At 39.4% G+C, this 17,188-nt stretch overlaps 2 protein-coding genes across 2 annotated transcripts in view; one reads left to right on the forward strand and one right to left on the reverse strand.

The window, feature by feature from the left end:
* The first annotated feature begins 12,030 nt into the window (after positions 1-12,030).
* LOC120071812 (probable phosphopantothenoylcysteine decarboxylase) lies at positions 12,031-14,867 on the forward strand. The gene is made up of 3 exons (XM_039024199.1): positions 12,031-12,162; positions 13,151-13,483; positions 14,299-14,867. The coding sequence occupies exons 2-3, from the start codon at positions 13,178-13,180 to the stop codon at positions 14,581-14,583; spliced, it is 591 nt and encodes a 196-aa protein (XP_038880127.1). The 5' UTR covers positions 12,031-12,162; positions 13,151-13,177; the 3' UTR covers positions 14,584-14,867.
* A 1,134-nt stretch (positions 14,868-16,001) lies between these two features.
* The window catches only part of LOC120071965 (adenine/guanine permease AZG2-like), a 4,905-nt gene continuing 3,718 nt past the window's right edge, over positions 16,002-17,188 (reverse strand). Inside the window, exon 2 of the mRNA XM_039024396.1 lies at positions 16,002-17,182. Within this exon, the coding sequence (XP_038880324.1) occupies positions 16,271-17,182 (912 nt within the window). The 3' untranslated portion in view covers positions 16,002-16,270. The remainder of the gene's footprint in view (positions 17,183-17,188) is intronic.

A 17,188-nucleotide genomic window follows, 5' to 3' on the forward strand; every position in this document is an offset into this window, starting at 1 on the left:
TGGATCTCGTATATAAGCGCGAGCCAGACGGACCAAAGTTGTCCTCGCATATGAGGTGAAGTCGGATGGACTAGAGTTGTCCTCGCCATGTGAGGTAAACTAGGCAAAACCAAACTTGATCTCACATATGAGGGGTGGAAACCATACTGTACATTATTGGAATACCTTGAATTTGTTTGGTTGGTGCATCGAACAACCAAAGTACGGGGTAATCAAGTAGTGAACCACGTATATTGTGCTGTCGATCTTTTCTATCTCTACGTTTCCTTTTTGCGGTTCTTTAATTATTATATGACTTTGAACAAATATTTTTGGAGGAAATCAAAGCTTACACCAACATTTTGGAGAAGGGGTGAAGTTGTACTAACATTTTGAGAGAGGAAACGAAACCGCACCACGACTTTGGAGATGGAGTGAAGCCGCGTCATTAGTTTGGAGATGAAGTGAAACCATGCCATCAGTTTGGAGATGAAACCGAAAGCCACGCCACGAATTTAGAGATGAAGCGAAGTCGCGCCAACATTTTGAGAGGAAATGAAAATGCACCACGACTTTAGAGATGAAGCGAAGTCCCGCATTAGTTTGGAAATGAAGCGAAGCTGCATCACGATTTTGTAGATCGAGTCATTGAAGATAGAAGTTGAGCCATGCACATCCGACCATGAACTTGAAGATGAAGCGGAGCCATGCCACACCGATATTGAGCTTGAAGCTGGACAGCGAGCCTATGGCACATCGAACTTGTACTTGAAGATGGAAGTGGGGCCATGCATGCCCAATTCTTGAACTTGAGGATTGGAACAACATCGATGGAGCCCTCTAAACTTGAAGAGGAGAAGCATTATATGAGACCTTCACATTTGTGTTTGACAAAGCATCAGCAAATCCTCGTATTTGACGAAGCATTAAACGAATCCTCTGCACTGAGCTGAAGAATCGGTGAATCCTCCGGCAATTTGAGCTTGAAGCATTGACGAAACTCTGCACTTGAGTTTGACAAAGCGTCGATGAATCTTCACATTGAGCTTGACTTCATTGACTTTGAGCATGAAGATGCATTGCAAAGCCTCCAGACTTGAGCATGAAGATAAAGCATCAATGAAGCCTCTAAACTTGAAGATGGATGAGTATCGATGAAGCCTCTGAACTTGTGAAGATTGAAGGCATCGACGAAGCCTCTAAACTTGAAGACGGAGGAGCATCCAAGTTTTATTTTAAAGAGGAAGCGAAGTGCATTCCAAGTTGTGCCTTTTATTTACTTGTGCTAGCTCCTTACGAGGGTTTAAACATCTTCAATCCATAGTGTTCCCCCATAGGATGAGCTCTTCAATCTGGAGTCGTCATTCTTTAACGGGGGATATCAATATCCAATCATTTGTAGATCTTTAACGGGGATGATCAATATCAATCTTGTAGTATCATACTTAGGTGGTTGTGGTACCTTTTCTGATGGACTAAACTTAAATTTCTTTAAGTTTCCTTTGTATCTTTAAAGAAAGGAATCAAATCATAACATAGTTCAAATTTTTTTTTTAACTGGACTAAACTTGAAGTTTATTTCAAGTGCCTACATACCCTTCATAATGATAGGGATCAAGTCATAATGTAGTTAAAAAAGAATGTTTTTTTTATGCGCGACTGAACTTAAATTTCTCTAAATTGCCTATGTATCCTTTATAATGACAGAGGTCAAGTCGTAACGTAGTTCGTACAAAGATTTTTTTTTTTTTTTTTTTACATTTGTTAAGCGTAAAACTTCTTGAGAAACTTGTCATTGATTGGGCCGACTCTTATCCTGTCTTGATCAACTATCTTGTATGCTCTGTTTGTGTAGACTTATTTGACGATGTAGGGCCCATCCCATTTAGGTATAAACTTATTCCCTGTATTTCTTGTCATGATGATTGGTCTCCTTACGGCGAGCACTAGATCACCAACTTGAAAGGACCGAGGCTTTACATGCTTATCGAAGGCTTTAGACATTCTCGCCTGGTAACATTCCAACGCTTGTTAAGCTTCTAATCATTTTTCATCCAGTGCTTCCAACTCTTGGAGCCGCAGTTTGGCATTTTCCTCTGTAGTCAGCCCTTCATGCACCGCCATTCTTAGCGATGGAATTTTTCTTTCCAAAGGAAGGACAACTTCTACCCCATAAATGAGAGAGTACGAGGTGACTCCTGTAGGGGTACGGTGAGTGGTGCGATAAGGCCACAACACTTCACCGATCTTCTCCTGCCAATCTCTCTTCGACTTGGAAATAATTTTCTTCAGCAGGTTACACAATGTCTTATTAAATGCCTCTGCCAACTCGTTTGCAGCGACATTATACATGGATGACTTGTACTACTTGAATTTGAATTTTTCACATAACCTGTCCATCAAATTGTTGGAGAATTGTCTCTCGTTATCCGTCACGGTCTGATGGAGAATACCGTATCGATAAATGATATGAGTGCGAATAAAATCCACCACGTTTTTTTTCTTAGCTTTCTTTAGAGTGACAGCCTCAACCCATCTTGAAAAGTAGTCAGTGGCTGCGAGGATGTAGAAGTGCCCTGCTGACGATTAGATGTTATAGGGCCAACCAGATCAAGCCCCCATGCTTTGAAAGGCCACGAGGTTATGGTCGGATGCAGAGGCTCGAGCGGTTGTGAATCTGTCTCTTATACACATCTAGATGTGTATAAGAGACAGGAGCCATGCACACCGATATTGAGCTTGAAGCTGGAGCGGAGCCATGCACATCGAACTTGAACTTGAAGATGGAAGTGGGGCCATGCATGCCAATCTTGAACTTGAAGATGGAACAACATCGATGGAGCCTCTAAACTTGAAGATGGAGAAGCATTGATGAGACCTTCACATTTGTGTTTGACAAAGCATCAGCAAATCCTCTGTATTTGACGAAGCATTAACGAATCCTCTGCACTTGAGCTTGAAGAATCGGTGAATCCTCCGCATTTGAGCTTGAAGCATTGACGAAACTCTGCACTTGAGTTTGACAAAGCGTCGATGAATCTTCACATTGAGCTTGACTTCATGACTTTGAGCATGAAGATGGCATTGCAAAGCCTCCAGACTTGAGCATGAAGATAAAGCATCAATGAAGCCTCTAAACTTGAAGATGGATGAGTATCGATGAAGCCTCTGAACTTGAAGATTGAAGAGCATCGACGAAGCCTCTAAACTTGAAGACGGAGGAGCATCCAAGTTTTATTTTAAAGAGGAAGCGAAGTGCATTCCAAGTTGTGCCTTTTATTTACTGTGCTAGCTCCTTACGAGGGGATGAACATCTTCAATCCATAGTGTTGCCCCCAATAGGGATGAGCATCTTCAATCTGGAGTGTCATTCTTTAACCTGTCTCTTATACACATCTAGATGTGTATAAGAGACAGATGTAGAAGTGCCCTGCTGACGATTAGATGTTATAGGGCCAACCAGATCAAGCCCCCATGCTTTGAAAGGCCACGAGGTTATGGTCGGATGCAGAGGCTCGAGCGGTTGTGAATGAAATTCACATGATATTGATAGGCTTTGCATTTCTTTGCATAATCCATCGAGTCCTGGATCATTCCCAACCAATAGTAACCCATTCTTTTTAGTTGGAATTGTATCTTTGGTCCAACTTGATACGCGTCGCATACGCCTAAGTGTGCTTCCTCCAAAGCCTTTGCTGACTCCTCTTTACTGAGGCATCGAAGGAAAAGTTCTTCAAGGGATCGACGGTATAAGACCTCTTTGTAGTAAATGAAATGTGCGGCCCTCCTTCAAACCTCGGTTGTACGGCGGGGGTCGTCCGGGAGCCTTCCATGCTCAAGGTAATCTATGATGGGCTGCTGCCAGTCTTTCTCGTTGGTTAGGTAGACTGATATCGCATTCGTTTCCCCACATGCAGTCCCGATCGGAGGTACAACCCATCTCCGATAAAGCGATATATTAAGGGGCACATTATCTAGGACCGTTAAGGCAGTGGCTAGGTTTGCCAAGGCATCCACTTTCTTGTTCTTTATCCTCGGGACATGCTCCAACATCACACTTTCAAACTTTTCCATCAGCTGGCAAGCATAAGTGAAGTAGGATTTCAAGTCGTCATGCTTCACCTCGTACTGGCATAAGAGTTTATTGATTATCAACTTTGAGTCACCGAAGATCTATACAAGCTACCCCAATCTCTAAGGCTAGTTGGAGACCAATTATCAAGGCTTGGTATTCAACGACGTTGTTTAAGCATAACTCGGAAAGTGTGAATTTATAAGGCATCATGTGCTTTTCTGGCGAAATGAGGACGATACCTGCCCTCACACCACTTTTCCATGCCATACCGTCAAAGAACATGACCCATAACCCTGAGGTTTTTGTGAAGAGAACTTCGTCATCGGGAAAGTCTTCACTAACTCCCAATCCGATGGAACTAGATGATCTGCTAGGAAGTCGCCCAACGTCTGCCTTTTGCAGTACATAAACAATGTCGTACTATTGAAGCATGATTACCCACTTGGTTAAACGTCCTGAGATGATTCGCCTGGACAGGACGTACTTGATGGGATCGACTTTCGCAATCAAGTGGACTATGAAGGCTTGCATGTAGTGGCTTAACTTATCTATGGCGAAGAAGAGCGCAAGACACGTCTTCTCTGGGGAATAATTGATCTCGGATCCATTCATGGTTCTACTCAAGTAATAGAGAGCGTGTTCTTTTCCCTTTTCTCTTACTTGTGCCAACAGCGCCACTAGTGATCTCTCTTGTGCTGCAATGTACAGTATCAACAGCTTGCCCGCTACTGGGGCTCCTAAGATAGGAAGGCTGATCAGGTACCTCTTTGTGCTATCAAAAGCATTATGGCAAGTCTCATCCCATTCAAATTTCTCTCTCTTTCTCATTGGTCTTTGAAAGGGTTGACACTGCCCTGGCAAGTTAGAAATAAACCTCGGGATGTAGGCCAGACGTCCCTACAAACTTCTCAACTCATGTAGATTCCTTGGTCTTGGCATCTTCTGGATGGCATCGATCTTGGATGGTCTATCTCTATCCCTTGATGTCTCACAGCGAAGCCCAGAAACTTTCCTGAAGTTATGCCAAACACACATTTAAGGGGGTTCATCTTTAACTAGTACTTTCGCAGGCGATCGAACACGGTTCTTAGATCTTTCAAATGATCTTATCGTTGCTTGGTCTTAACCACAAAGTCATCCACATAGCACTCCACGTGTTTGTGCAACACATCATCAAACACGTTCTGCATGGCACATTGATAAGTATCGCCAGCGTTCTTCAACTCGAAAGGCATTACCTTGTAGCAATATATCCTTTTTGGGATTCGAAATGCCGTCATTTACTCATCTGCGAGGGCCATTCGTATCTGGTTATACCCGGAAGATCCGTCCATGAAGGATAAGGCCTCATATCTCATTGTCGCATCGACCATGATCTCTGTGATGGGTAATGGAAAATCGTCTTTCAGGCATGCGTTATTTAGGTCGTGAAAGTCTACGCAGACACGAAGCTGTCCATTCTTTTTTCTAACCGGGACAATGTTGGCTATCAATGTTGGATATTTAACTTCACGAATGAACCCGACTTCAATCAGCTTATTAACCTCAACCTCAATCTGGGGATAAGTTCTGGCCGAAAGTGTCGTTGAGCCTGCTTAATGGGTTGATACCCCTGTTTGATCGCGAGATGGTGGACTGCTACTTTTGGATCTAGTCCCGGCATCTATTTGTATGACCAGGCAAAAACATCCCTGTATTCGGTGAGCAAACTCATGTATTCGTCCTTTTCCCCTTTTGAGAGAGACGCACTGATGAAAGTCGGATGCAGTTCTTCTACTGTGCCCAGATTCACCTCTTTTAGCTCGTCCACCGTGGATTGAACACCATCCTCTAGACTTGCGGAGCGTCCTCCACTTCCTCTTCGGTCATACCTTCTTTAGATTCTTCGGTGATGGTGATGTGGTGGCACGAAGTTTCGCCTTCCTTATGCTCTAAATTTCCATTATGAGGATTGGTGAAAATGACGTCGTGCCTCTTTACTTTGAGCGNGCCTTCCTTATGCTCTAAATTTCCATTATGAGGATTGGTGAAAATGACGTCGTGCCTCTTTACTTTGAGCGAGCCCTCACTTGTGTTTAGAGCAACGAAGGTTTTTCTCTTCATGTGTGGGGGGACAGTACTACGAATTTCTTCATCACTTCTTGCATCTCCTAATAGCTTTTGGTCTGATGACCCTTCAATGTTTTTAAGGTCGATTCGTCGCCAGATAAACGCTCGGGGTATCGGCCCACTCTTTCTTATAGTCATTTTTGGGGGCGTCAGCGCAGGCTTTTCCTTTCCCCTTTGTCTTACTAGGGACATATTAGTCGAGCGGATCTTCAACCCTATCGTGCTTCAGAAGATAAAAAATTGGAGCGTGGGGTTTTCCTTCACTCTCCTTGGGAACTGCACCTAGTCTCTCAAAGACTGACGGTCGCAGCACCACCAGCGGTTGATAGATGATTTCCTCCTTTCCTTCATTCGGCAAAGTCAACCTTCAAAAGACTGAGTGTCAAGTAGCTCTAGGAATAATATGTGGGCTTCCTCTTTCTGCTTTTGTCATGCTTAACCTCTAGAAGACCAAGCGCGTGCGGTAGATGGCCTAATACGGTCGAAGGCTGAGACTCTTTTATCTTTGCCCTCATTTTCTCCTGTATCATCGACTTTTTCTGCACTGATATGATTGTTGTTGGCCACTTTCCCCTTTGCATTTCTAATTATGCGGACTGGTTCTGACGGCTCATATTTGAGTCTCGCCCTCGACATGGGTATAGCGTGTCCCTCTTGGAAAAGCTTCTTTTGGGTTGACGAGAGTCGGGGTTGCTCATAAATCTACTATTGAACTCAGTGTGAGTTGTGAAGTCATAGCCCACTTTCACCAACAGCTTATAAGCCTTGGGATCGAATCTGTCTTTGGCTTGCCTCTCGGGCAGCTTTAACCCCGTCACTTTCGCCTCCGACTTGTGGACTTCCTGCTTCGTTATCGATGTGAGGGGTGTGACGAAACTTTCCTTTAGAATTCCTATGTCGTTGACCTGCAAACATTTTGAGCATTCCGTAAAAGGTGACTCATTTTTTTTTCATCTCGACAAAGGGACATAGCGCAGAATAAGAGGTTTTGAGGCTTTTTTGCCCCTTACCCGGGGTGTTTCTCCAACACCGAGGGATGTCCTACTCTCTTTTGGGCTGAAGGCTTATACCTTGCTATCCGCCCCTTTCTCTGTTTCTATTGGCGACCTCGACCGGGATCTACATGCTTTCTTTCCCAACAAGGTCTCTGTCGGTATATTCTCACCGGACTTCTCGCTCTTTAGGTAAAACTTTGCATCTGTGAAGTGAGACCCAGCCTCAGAAAACAGATTAGAATCAGCATCAACCTTCTTAATCCCATCATGGTAAAACTTGAAACACTGATTTAGTGTCGATGTAATCACACTATTCTTATGAATCCAAGGGCGTCCCAATAGTAGCTTGTAGGTGATCTTTGAGTCTATCACATGAAACAATGCGTCAGCCTTCAGATCACCAATGAGGAGCTCTAGCGTATCATGCCTATTGCCCTTTGGCTGCCTTGATTAAAACCTTGTTTGATAGCTCTTCCATGAGTATGCCCAACTATTTCATAGTCGTCTTAGGCATTATATTGATGGCGGATCCGTTGTCGATGAGGATTCGACCCACTCTCTATTCTCGAATGTATCCAGAGAAGTACAAAGGCCTATTATGCAATTTAGATCCTAGTAGCAGATCTTCGTCTGAGAAGCCTATGGATGTGCAACACGAGGCACACGTACGTGCTGCAGAGATCGATGCACCAGATGCGTTGGATTCTAACAGTGCCTCAATGAGGTTCGTCTTAGCTTCTCGCGGGAACGAGAGCAGGTCGTCTATGTTGAATGGTGGCAAACTCTTTGGCTCTTCTGTCGATTTTAATGGGCATGGAATGGTATCTTCTTCTTCCATGGTACTGACAGCATGACATGCAGCAGCCTCTGGCATCTCCTCTGAACCCCAATTGTAGAAGTTCTTCGGGAGGAAATCTGCTAACATCACCTATCGCTTGGGACGAGGAACATCCTCGTCTCTCTCGTCAACAGCCTTGGACCTCTGAGCCTTTTTTCTACCCTTCTTTTTTGTGTCTTTCTCCCTTTCCTGTAGCTTTTATGAGAGCGTGACTTTTTTTAGGTAGAGTTCAGTCTTTCCTTCTTACGACGCGCCACAAGCATTCATCCTTCGTTATTGTCATCGTCAGCATGCTCTCCTCTGTTTTGAGGATTTGTGGCTTGGACTTCATGTTGAAACCGCACTACCACAGGTTCGAAGGTCACAATCATGACCTCCTCTATATCCTACCTTTGAAGATTGAGCTTTTATGGAGGTTCGAAAGTCCCAGTGCATACCCTGAACACGCCACAAGCATCAACTATATTGAGCTTTTATAGAGGTCATGATCATGTCTTGCAGTTGTTGGACCGACAGAGAGACCACCGAGGCTGATTGTTGCAGTTGCTTTTCTTCTAACATGGTCTTCCCCTTATCAGTTGCTTTGACCATGGGTGCTTCGTTTGATTCAGCAGCCTCTCGAGACTGCATTTGTTCTCTCAGGGCAGCGATCTCATGGTCTCGCTCCTCGACGACTTTCATCAGAAAGTTAATCTTCATTTCCATTTCTGCCATGGCTGCTTCTGCCGTTACGTTTGCCATCATGACAGAAATCACATCTGGCGGTGAATCTCTTTTTGGCTTTCTGGAGGCGGAAGTGGAGTTGTCAAACAGAGGGTTTTCCTTGATGACAACCCCGCCTTGTGAGGATTCCATCATTTTCCTCAAGGTTGTGGGCGATGAGGGAGCTTTGCTCTTGCTCCTGCGTGACTTCTCTTGAGCTACGAGCCATTTGTGGAGGAAGCTTTGGATGCCATGTTCTTAGTGCCATTTGCCATGTTTGGATGCTGAGAGAGAGATGAGAGGTAGAGATGTCCCACTGGATGTGCCAATTTGCTCGCACGAGATTTTCGGAGAAACTTATTTCGTGGAGTTGAACTTGAGTTGGTGTTGAGGTTGTTGTTGATTTGGTGCGATGTGATTCGATCTCTAATACTTGATCCTCTGGTTCTCTCTCAGTCGGTGAATGTGTTGGACTTGAAGAAGAAAAGCACGAACGTTCTTGAAGTAGAAGTTTTGGAAGAGTTTTTGTGTCTTCAAGGGCAACTTCATGAGTCTTAGGAGCTAGGAATCACAAATAGTTCTAATTATGTAGAGAATCGGTATCAGATACGGATACGTCCAGATACGTGGTAGATAAGTGTCTGATACGTGATTTGAAGTATTTTTTTTTTTTTTTAATTTTCAGATACATGTATCTACTTCCAGATACGTGAAGGGGATACGTGTGTCAAATTTTTTAAAAAAATTTAAGCCCAACCACCTNTTTTTTTTTTTTTTGGAGTGCCCATAATTATCAACACTGAGTATTCAATCATGAGATATTATTTGCAGTCATTACTCAAAAGTAGATTTTTGCGAAACAATAGATTGACTGCGAATGCAAGATCTGTATCTGTTGCGGAATCTGAGTTGGGCCTTTTAAGGCGAAGACATACAGTCTCTGGTTTGAGGTACTTCTTTACACTTTATGCCTAATTATTGGGCATCCTTGTCTTTCATTTCACTGGTGCTTTTTCTACTCTAAATTACCAAAGTTCTGCAGTATTATTTCTGGATGTTGTACTTGTACCCTTCAGGGGAGTTTTGCTATCTAGCAACCGAGGAACATTCAAACCATTCTGTTTAAGTGTTAGCGGTGTTTAAGTTTCCTATACTGTCTTTCTTCACATCTTAACTGGACTGTGGATTTTTCTCATTCTAAAGTAGGTATTATGCAATTCCTAGTCTCTTTCCTGAATACGGCTCGACCAAAGATCTTACCCTGTTAAATCCAATTTTTGCAATCCTGGATTGCTTGGTATATAGGAGAAACTTAGAGAACAGAAATCTAGTGTCAAATTACTGCCAAGTAAATTGCTATCAGTATCATCATCATCAATGCCCCACTCCAATCATCATTGATATGTAAGATGACATTATCTAATGTCTAGTGATGTTCCTAACATTAGTTAAGTTGTTAGGAGGTTAAATTTACGTATTACTAAAGCCTGAAGATAGTGCTCAATTTCATATGGGATCATATATTCCCACTCCAGAAGTTACAAGGTTCACTACCGGTTAGTGTCTTTATTTTGGTCAAACTAACCTAAAGCGTCTTTGTTTAGGAAGTACAAATACTTCTAATTGTGCAGAGAATCGGTATCAGATATGGATACGATACGGATAATCCAAATACGTGGTAGATACGTGTCTGATACGTGATTTGAAGTATCTGATTTTTTTTTTTTTTTTTTTAATTTTCAGATACGCGTATCTGTTTCCAGATACGTGGGTCAATTATTTTTTTTCTTCAAATTTAAGTCCAACCATTTAAAAAGCTCAACTCACAACCCATTTTATTTTAGTGCATGTTTAGGAGTGATTTTAAAATCATCAAAAATCACTTTTTTTTTTTTCATTTTTAAAATAACTCGAAAACATACTTTTAATTACTCAAAATTAATTTAGTTTTCAAATTTACACTTTTAAATGCAATTTTCATATCATCAAAATTAGTTTTGAAGGATTAAACATGTTTCACGGTGATTTTGAAAATGACAAAGGTGATTTTAATCATTTTAAAATCATTTCAAACATAAAAGTCCATTTAAATTGAGCAATTCAAAACAAAATAAATTAAAAATGATAAAAACATTAAAAAAATTTTAAAAAAAACCTGAAACGTAATTAAATATTCATTATTCTCTTTTCTCTCACTATTTAAATCATGATTCACATCCCCCTTCATCTTCAACTTCATTATTCAATATTCATCTTTTACTTCTTTCCTACATTCTACTCTAGTCGCTCAACAATGACTCGACGTTATTGGATTTTTTTTTTCAAGTTTTCACTCTCTTCTTGAATCTATTTTAATCTAACTTGAAATAAGTACTATAATTAGGCATTATATATATATATATATATATAACGTATCTTCAACATATCCGTATCTTAGTTTTTTAAAAGATTAACGTATCGTCATATCGTATCGTATTCGTATCAGTGTCCGTGCTTCTCTATAAATGTAGAAAATGCTGACCCTCCAAATGAGGAGAGCTTCTCTATTTATAGAGTTCACAGGTGGGCTTGGGCTTGGTTGATCCATGGGTCTGGCCTTTGGGCCCAATTAGTTGGACTTGGGCTTGGTTGGTTTATGGGTCTGGCTTTTGGGCCCAATTAATCAAATTTAGGTCGGATCAAATTCAACCTATTTTTAGGCTTAGTTGGACTTTGACCCAAATAATAATATCAAATTTGGTCAAATTAATCTTATTTGATTCAACGATCATGATAAAAACACATGATGTCATCGAAATTTGTCTTCAACTTCAATTCAGGACAAATATCAACTCCTAATTGAGCCTAAATTTAATGATTTGGAATTTCGTCATAGTAAATGACGTGGCAACTTGTGATTGGTTCAAAATTTTCTCATTCAACAAAAACAAAAAACAAATTGATTAACAAACTAGACCTAATATATTTGATTATTTTTCAAGTTCACTTATAAATATTTACTATTTATTTTTTGTCCATCAATTTATAATCAAAATTTCCAAACACTAAAGGCATCATGGCATAGTTAAAAAGTAAACATGGTGACACACGTACCATCAACTTCGAGGTTAGTTTGATTCTTGATCCATATAATGTAAATATGTATATATAAAAAAAAAACATCACGGCACGTGTCTTAGAAAAGAAAAAAGAACGTATGTTATTTATATGGTATTTTTCCTTATGAATTGGGCTGGCTGGCCCATTTTCACCCTTCTCCGAACGGTGTCGTTTATGTAACGGAAACATCCATTTAAATACTGGACTTTCCCTCTTCATCCCAAGTTCATGCTTGAGAGTTTAGAATTCAGGTTTTTCATATTCCACTAAAAAATTCAGAGGAAGTATCATAAACCAGCTTTCATATTCATTTTAGAGCTTCGTCCATCATCATCAGGCTCTCGAGGAATTAAATCATTATCGGGGTTCGTTGTTTCTCCTTTCCTATAATTAACTTGGTGCATTTTCTTGATACAATTTTAGATTTATAAAGAAGTTAGCGAGCAAAATAATAATAATAATAATAATAAATGATGTTCAATTTCATAAGTTCGTCTTTCTGAACTATTTATGACTTCTTTGCGTCGCAATAAAATTTTGAGTATCAAATTACTTTGGAATTCTGGTTCTTGAATCTGTATTGCTTACCATCTATGCGATTTTGCTTTTCGCGAGCCCATTCAGCTGAATTCCGACACTGAATCAAGTCAATGATTTTTCTTTTTTGTTCTCTACTCTATTTTTAACTTGCTCGAAAATCTGTACGAGTATCTGATGATTCACGTTTTATATATACGCATTATCGCTTAATGAAGAAGTTGATTTCAAGGTTAAATGCGGAATCTGAATTTTGAAGTCTGTTGAACTCGAACAATTTATTTTGGATCGAGAACACTAAACTGAAATCAAGACCTGCAGATTGACGATTAAAAATGATTCTTGAATGCTGGAAAGTGATAATAAAACACAACCCTTTCCACATACAACACAGTGGGGATAAATTATTTGTGGGGTCTGAACAATGTGGCTAATTGTTTTGTAAAGTTAGATGAGGAATTGTTCTTTTTTTTTCTTTTGGCATGCATCCAATGGTAGTCATGTTTTTTAGTGTAATAGAGGTGGAGAGATTTGAACCACATACCTCATGATCCCTATTATATATTGTTTTTTTCTTGAGTTATGTTCGTTTTGGCCAATGCACATTGATTGATTTGCCCCAGTCGGAGCATTATTATCAGCAACTGTATTTTTGTTTTTTGGATTTATTCTAGTGTATGTTGACCAAACCAACCCATTGATTGATGAAAAATGAAAAATTATTGGGCTTGCCTTAGTTTTTCTTTAACATTCTTGATATGGTTTCAAAACAGAAGCCTCCACAGAAACTTATGTTCAAAATTTGGAATTCTTTAGGAAGTCGTTGCTGCAGAAAGGGTGTCAATGCAAGTCAACAACCCTCAAAGAAAACCACATATTCTTCTTGCTGCATGTGGATGTGTTGCTGCAGTGAAGTTTAGAAGCCTATGCCACGGTTTTTATGAATGGGCCGAAGTTAGAGCAGTTGCCACAAGGGCAGCATTGTTCTTCATTGACCGAGCATCCCTCCCGAAAAACATCTTTCTTTATGTTGACGATGATGATTGGTTGAATTGGAGGAAAATTGGTGACAATGTCCTTCACATTCAACTTTGTAGCTGGGCTGATATTATGGTTATCGCTCCACTCTCAGCAAACACACTTGGAAAGGTTATATTATATGTTTAATCGTCATTTATATAAGTCTTTCCTTTTAGGCTCTTACTTCAAGCTAAACATGTAGACTAACTACCAACTAAACTTAATTGTTTTGTAGTTAACAGGCAGGAAATCAGTGTCACTTGATGTAATAGAATCTTTATGAATTAGCCCTTTAGTTTTGTGCAGCTTTTAAGGGATGTCCTATAGCTCTTCATTTAACTAAGGCATTTCTGCTAGAACCTGCAACTTTAATTTTGGACTGAGCTTCTTAAATTGGGGCAACTAACATCTCAGAGGGTGATATTGTGCATTTGGCTAATATTTTCTTGTATTTTGATTCAAGTTATTTGGCTGATATTTTGATTCAGAGGGTATATGTCCTATAGCTCTTCATTTAACTAAGGCATTTCTGCTAGAACCTGCAACTTTAATTTTGGACTTAGCTTCTTAAATTGGGGCAACTAACATCTCAGAGGGTGATATTGTGCATTTGGCTGATATTTTCTAGTATTTCGATTCAAGTTATTTGGCTGATATTTTGATTCAGAGGGTGATATTGTGCAGTTGGCTGATCTTTTCTTGTATTGATTCAAGTTATTTGATGAATAACTTCTCTAATAAAAAGTAGAAATCTTGGCATCACTTGAAAGTTCACCAAATATTTCAGTTTCTTTCGTTTTAGAGATAGAGCTGGTCTGAATATTGCCTATATAGTTGATTTGTTATGTCTATTTTCCTGTTTATCTAACATTACATCAATTGGCTTTCAATCCAAGTCTATCTCGTGGTTTTGTAAACTTTACTCGTGTCTATGTTCTTATTAGATTGCGGGAGGTTTGTGCGATAATCTATTAACTTGCATTGTACGAGCATGGGACTACAGCAAGCCTTTATTTGTTGCACCAGCCATGAACACCTTAATGTGGAAAAATTCCTTTACTGAAAGACATCTTGTGTCTGTTGATGATCTTGGAATTACTCTTATACGACCAGAAACAAGTGGTGGGGAACAATGCAACGGCGTCATGGCTGAACCGAGCCACATCTCCGCAACTGTGATTCTATACTTAGAGTTACAACGTAAGAAACAAGAAACATCTGAACAGTAACATAACATGTACCGCGTAAAATCATGAAGATGGTCCATTTTTAAGTGATTGGGAAATGGGATGATTTGGTGGTTTGCATACAAATTACAAGCTGCAATAATATACCTTCCCCTTCCATCTTGTGAAGCCTCTGTGATTGTGTCCTTGTGGTTTGACTGAGATTGGGCTGGGTAGGCTGTAAATGATTTTTGTATTGTTCACTTTTTCTGTTCTTCCCAATTTGATCGTCTCACTTGTAATCTTGCTTGGCATCATTTTGTCAGGTGGATGCCTGGAACCCATACTTTTACACGAATAAAGAGTACTGCGGTCTAATTTTGTATTTGTGTTATTTTGGTGGTTCGTGTTTGAAATTTATTGATGGTTCAATGGCAACGCTTATAAATGTGAAATTAATCTGCTTGTTTTAAGAATATATTTGTACTAAAAAAAATCACTATGAAATATAGAGAATTTAATTCCCAACATTTTTTTTCATGCCAGAATAGTTCACTTACAATTTTAGACTTTCAACTTTGAGATTTGTTTTTAAAAGTACCCCTAATATGTTTTTAAACATTATATATCCTGTATCTAATAAATCCTTAATTTTTAATTTTGTATTTAATAAATTTCTGATTAAGTCGAATATTTTTTAAATCAGTGGTTTAATTTGATATAAATTTAAATTTTATGTCTAATAAAACTATATATATCTTTATGTCTAATAGAACATATATATATATATATATATATTTGTGTTTAATAGATAATTTAAAAAAGTTTAGGTCTTATTTGGTAACTATTTTGGTTTTTGGTTTTTGAAAATTATGCATAATTTCTCCCAATTTCTTACCATGATTATCTTTCTTAAGTATAATTGTTGAATTCTCAACAAAATTTCAAAAACAAAAAAAAGTTTTTAAAAGCTACCTTTTGTTTAATTTTCAAAATTTGGCATGATTTTTAAATAATCGGTAAAATGTAGATAACAAATGAAAGAAATTGGAAGTGGAAGTTGTAATTATAGCTTAATTTTTAAAAACAAAAACCAATAACTAAGACCCATTTGGTAACCATTTTATTTTTTTGTTTTTATTTTTGAAAATTAAGCCTTAGACACTACTCACTTTCAAACTTCTTACCAAATTTTGAGAAATAGAAAAAGTAGCTTTCAAAAAGTTGTTTCTATTTATGAAATTTAACTAAATATTCAATTATTGTATTTAAGAAAGATACAAATCATTGTAAGAAATATTGATGAAATAAACTTAATTTTAAAAAACAAAATGGTTACCAAATGGAGTCTTAATAACTAAATCAATAAAAAAAATTCCAACACCAAATATATATATCATTTTTGTCATTCTAGTCCAACAACTTTCAAAGGTTGAAATTAAGCTCCTATACTTTCATTAAATATCACCTTTTGTTAGGAAAAGGAATAAGAAATGGGGAAAAATAATTTTTTTTCTCAAACATTTTAGTTGTCCAAAACAAAACATTAGTACATATTACAAGAAAATTAAAGTGTTTGATCTATTACAATGGATGGCTTGCAACTTCCACTTAAGTTAGACCCCCCACCCAGAAAAAAAAAAAAGAAAAAAGAAAAAAAGATTGTCCCCGCCCCCATTGTTAGTAGATCAAACACATTATATTCCTCCACCCCTATTTTTTAAAATATTAAAAAACCTTTTAAAATAATCTAAACTACAGATGTCAACTCTGTATTGACAACATTAGCCGAGACCTGATTTTGCTCTTTCGCCACAACCCTCCTCATCTTCATCAACCAATTCATCAACCTCATAACGTTGTCGTATAAACTCATCGCAACGTACACCCCAATCCCACCCACAATCCCATTCGCTATCGAATACGTTAACGGCATCAAAACCATCGTTACAAAAGCCGGCGCCGATTCCTTCACGTTTCCCCAGTCTACCTCTTTCACCACCTTCATCATCATCACTCCGACCATCACCAACGACGGTCCGATCGCCCACGGCGGCACACTCGACAGCAACGGCGTGAAAAACAACGACATCATAAAACAAAAGCTCACCACCACTGCCGTAATCCCCGTCCTCCCTCCCTCTCTAATCCCTGCCGATGATTCCACGTACGTCGCAACCGGCGAAACTCCAAGCATCGCCGCCACCACAGTCGAACAACCATCGACGATATACGCCATGTATTCACCTTCGAAATTTCCTCTTTCGTTCACAAATCCGCCGATTTCCGCCATGGTGAAAAGCGTCCCCGTCGTCGCGAGTACATCGATGTAAAACAGCGTTCCTAGGGCTACCCAAACTTCCGTTCTGTTGAAGCCGTTGAAGCTAACAACACCGGCCGTGGTTTCGATTTTGTGAAAGTCCACCACTTTTTTGAAGTAATTGTACTTCTGGTCACCGAGTGGGCTGTGAGGGAAATACGTCACAGCCGTGCCTCTAAACCAAGACACAAAAGTGACAAAAACGATGCCGTATATCATACTCCCTTTAAAATCCTTCATTAGCCCATAAGCCATTATCACAAACCCAATGGAACCAAGCCAGAACGTTGGGCTTTGCATTTTTCCTCCAAGACATTCTCCGGTCTCTGGATTTGTACGACTACAGGC

The sequence above is a fragment of the Benincasa hispida genome, chromosome 2 (genome assembly GCF_009727055.1).
Source record: "Benincasa hispida cultivar B227 chromosome 2, ASM972705v1, whole genome shotgun sequence".
Lineage (NCBI taxonomy): Eukaryota > Viridiplantae > Streptophyta > Magnoliopsida > Cucurbitales > Cucurbitaceae > Benincasa > Benincasa hispida.

Bases quoted from the DNA above. Each gene is read 5' to 3' on its own strand.
- LOC120071812 (XM_039024199.1), top strand. From the start codon at position 13,178: ATGCAAGTCAACAACCCTCAAAGAAAACCACATATTCTTCTTGCTGCA. The intron at 13,484-14,298 runs GTTATATTATAT...TGTTCTTATTAG, and splicing joins CAGCAAACACACTTGGAAAG to ATTGCGGGAGGTTTGTGCGA.